Source organism: Malania oleifera, chromosome 7 (assembly GCF_029873635.1).
Source record: "Malania oleifera isolate guangnan ecotype guangnan chromosome 7, ASM2987363v1, whole genome shotgun sequence".
In the NCBI taxonomy this organism is placed as follows: Eukaryota; Viridiplantae; Streptophyta; class Magnoliopsida; order Santalales; family Ximeniaceae; genus Malania; species Malania oleifera.
Genome location: NC_080423.1, coordinates 84,687,366 through 84,690,937, shown reverse-complemented (window position 1 = coordinate 84,690,937; position 3,572 = coordinate 84,687,366). Strand labels below are relative to the sequence as shown.

At 40.7% G+C, this 3,572-nt stretch overlaps 1 protein-coding gene across 1 annotated transcript; it reads left to right on the top strand.

Moving 5' to 3' along the window:
- The first annotated feature begins 239 nt into the window (after window positions 1-239).
- On the top strand, window positions 240-3,179 carry LOC131159837 (uncharacterized). Its single transcript, XM_058115019.1, has 4 exons — window positions 240-1,345; window positions 1,570-2,112; window positions 2,482-2,680; window positions 3,027-3,179. The coding sequence occupies exons 1-3, from the start codon at window positions 464-466 to the stop codon at window positions 2,590-2,592; spliced, it is 1,536 nt and encodes a 511-aa protein (XP_057971002.1). The 5' UTR covers window positions 240-463; the 3' UTR covers window positions 2,593-2,680; window positions 3,027-3,179.
- The last annotated feature ends 393 nt before the right edge of the window (window positions 3,180-3,572 follow it).

Below are 3,572 nucleotides of genomic sequence, written 5' to 3'. Positions count from 1 at the left end.
ATTATGATGGGAGGACCACCAAAGAACCCTAATTTTCTTTCTGAGGGGGTTGTCCCTAAAAATTGGAAAATTTTAGTTACTACAGAGTAAATTAGTTCATTTACACCGAAGTTCAAATGGGTAAAAAAAAAAAAGTTAAAATTGTGAACATGCCAATGCTCTGGCGTTAAAAGACCCTACAAACAAAACTGCCCTCATCAATTGCCTAATAAATCCTGCTCTCATCAACCGCTCCACGTATGCTTCCTTTCTCCTTTTTCGCACCCAAAAATATAAAAAACTGAATCTCTTGTGCTCCCATATCGATCAAACTCAACAAACATTCAAATAAAACCGTGATTCATTTTCCAGCCAGAACACACTGGCTGATCCGCCACAACTCCTTAACCATCTCTGTTTCTGTTTCAGGCTTCAACCATTGCCGCTTTCTATAAATTTTATCGCATTTCATTTTCTCGGGAAAATGAAGAGCATGCTCCAATCGCGAGAAGTCATTCACGACCCTTTCAAAATCTGGAAGTCCTTAAGTCTATCGACGATTAAAGCCAGGAAACACCTCAATTTCGCCATGAGACTCGCACTCGCATTGTCAATCCTCGCTTCCATATCTCTCGTCACCTACATCGCCTTCTGGAACCAATCACGGCTACCCCGCTACCCCAGTTACGCCGGAGATTGCAAATACTCCGCCGCCCGGAGAATCACCCAGAAGGAACATTTCGCCGGCGACGGAGACCGCGAAAGGACCAACATCTCCCACATAGTGTTCGGCATCGGTGGGTCGGCGAAGACGTGGCACAAGCGCCGGCATTACTGCGAGGTTTGGTGGAAGCCCAACGTCACCCGAGGGTGCGTCTGGCTGGACAAGAGGCCGCCGGCGGAGGAGCCGTGGCCGGTGACCTCGCCGCCGTACCGGATCTCCGGCGACACGGCGAACTTTAAGTACACGAGCTGGTACGGGTCGCGGTCGGCGGTGAGGATCGCGAGGATCCTAAAGGAGACGTTCGAACTCGGGTTCGAGAACGCGAGGTGGTTCGTGATGGGAGACGACGACACGGTTTTCTTCACTGAGAACTTGGTCTCGGTGCTGGCGAAGTACGATCACAATCAGATGTACTACATCGGTGGGAACTCGGAGAGCGTGGAGCAGGACGTGGTGCACTCGTACGGCATGGCGTACGGCGGCGGAGGGTTCGCCGTCAGCTACCCGCTCGCGGCGGAGCTGGTTAACATTTTGGACGGGTGCATTGACCGATACGCATCGTTCTACGGCTCTGATCAGAAGGTGCAAGCTTGCGTGGATGAGATCGGCGTGCCCCTCACGAAGGAGCTTGGCTTTCATCAGGTTTTTGTCTCTCCCCCTAATTTTTTTTTTAATTATTATTATTTTAAAAAAGTATTTACTCAATCAATTCTAAAAAAAGCTCTTAAAAAAAGGAATCATTATTTTGATTTTTTATTTATTGTCGGATATTTTAGCCTTTTGACATATTTATTGTTTTTAAAAAGATTTTATTGATATTAATAAAATTAAAGAAAGTTTTGTTGTTTTTATTTGGATGAATGCAGTTTGACATACAAGGAGACCCATACGGAATACTAGCAACACACCCGATGACGCCCTTGGTGTCGCTCCACCACCTTGATTATGTGAGACCATTGTTTTGGGGTTCGAATCGGGTAGAGTCACTTAAGAAGTTGGTGAAGACATATGAGTTGGATCCGGGTCGAATTCTACAACGGAGCTTTTGTTATGATTTTAATCGTAATTGGACGATCTACGTGGCTTGGGGCTACACCGTACAATTGTATCCATCATTGATTACAGCGAAGATGCTGGAGACACCCCTTCAAACATTTCTAACATGGAAGGGAAACATGAAGCCTTTCACGTTTAACACTCGATCTTTAAGCCCTGACTCTTGTAAGAGGCCGCTGCTGTACTTCTTTGACGAAGTGGAGAGGGATGAGATAGGTCAGGTCGTAACCACTTACAATCGGTTTGGAGGAGGTCTTTTAAGGGATTGTTTCCGAGATGACTATCGCGAGGCGTTAGATATCGATTCATTTAGTATTTCTGCCCCGAAGTTGGAGCCTGATTTTTGGAAAAAGGTAAGACCCCAAAAAATATATGAAAATCAAAATGCTCAAATTCATTATGTCACCCCAATTGATTGATTTAGTTTAATTTTAGCAAACGCCATGAATGATGGGCCATCAACACCCTTTGATGGTTGACATGATCATGTTTTCTTTGACTAATGACGTTTTTGGACCGTCCAAAGAATCTAGGAGAGGACCCCATGTAGGACAGAAGTTAATTACCATTGCACGCCAGCAGCCTCAATTTGCTGCGTGATCTTGGGAACCCTTTTCTGACACGTGTCCCACGTAGAAGGACCTAAGAGAATGGACTAGAATTGAAAGTCAGAAAATTTTTGAGGTGATTTGGTGAGCTAACTGATGGGGTTGAATGGGCAGGCTCCACGTCGACAATGCTGCGAGATCGTGGACGGTGGAGATGATGCGGACAGCGTGGTACAGGTGAAGATCCGAGGGTGCAGACGCAGGGAAAGCCTAACACCTCCTTAAAATAGATAGAACTGAGTCAACATTCCAACTCGGGATGACACGGTCATCCCTCCGTGCCCTGGTCGTTTTGCTGTGTTCCACCTACGAGGTTAGCACCGATTTCAAAAATACTTTCGCTAATATAATATTTATATATAATTGATGAATTTTAATTATTTTTTTGCAAAAAAAGTTTTTTTTTTTTTATAATTAGTATTTTATGAGAAATTTAAGGGTGATAAAGGCATAAGCAAATCATTTTGTTCTCAAAAATGAATTAATTTTTTTATATATATATTTGAGTTCACAAATATATTTTAAGTCATATTTAAATAAGTGTAAGATAGCGGTTTAAGACTTTTTTACATTATTAATTTTAATTATTTTTTATTTGATAAACTTATATATTCAATTATAAGTGATTTTACTAATATAACCTTGCTTCTGGCATCCAGGTGCTTGTACTTCGATATTGAAGAGATGACGATGACCATATTAAAGATTAATTTTAGGCTACTCTATTTAGCATTGCATCGATCATTTTGTAAATATGACAATTTTGTATGCCGCAAGTATGAAAGAAATATATAGTTCTTTTAAAATCTAAAGGTTGTATGTTATATACGCATGTCGTTTATATGTTTGCCTTCATCTTTATCTCCCATGACTTAACCATTTTAATTAAACTCCGTTCGGTACGATGAAATTATCACTCAGGAAAAAGCAAGTTTGTGAAACAAACATGTTTTGATCATGTAGTTAATTGGTCTGCTTATTAAACGAGTCTTAATAGATCTTAATCACAATCTTATAAACTTGAGTAATTTTACAACCTCACTCACTTGCCTAATGAGTTGAATTTAACCCATTATATTCTAAATCAGCAACCAAATTCTTAAATTTAAAATAATTTTTATTTGAAGATCACTTGCTTAAGTAAAAATCCTTAAAATCATTCAAATACAAAGATTTAATTAATTGTTTTAAGATGTTATTTAATT

What these genes read in the sequence shown, in the direction of transcription:
- LOC131159837 (XM_058115019.1), top strand. Translation starts at nt 464, where the DNA reads ATGAAGAGCATGCTCCAATCGCGAGAAGTCATTCACGACCCTTTCAAA. An exon ending in AGGAGCTTGGCTTTCATCAG is followed by an intron (nt 1,346 to 1,569) that starts GTTTTTGTCTCT and finishes GGATGAATGCAG; the next exon opens with TTTGACATACAAGGAGACCC. An exon ending in AGCCTGATTTTTGGAAAAAG is followed by an intron (nt 2,113 to 2,481) that starts GTAAGACCCCAA and finishes TTGAATGGGCAG; the next exon opens with GCTCCACGTCGACAATGCTG.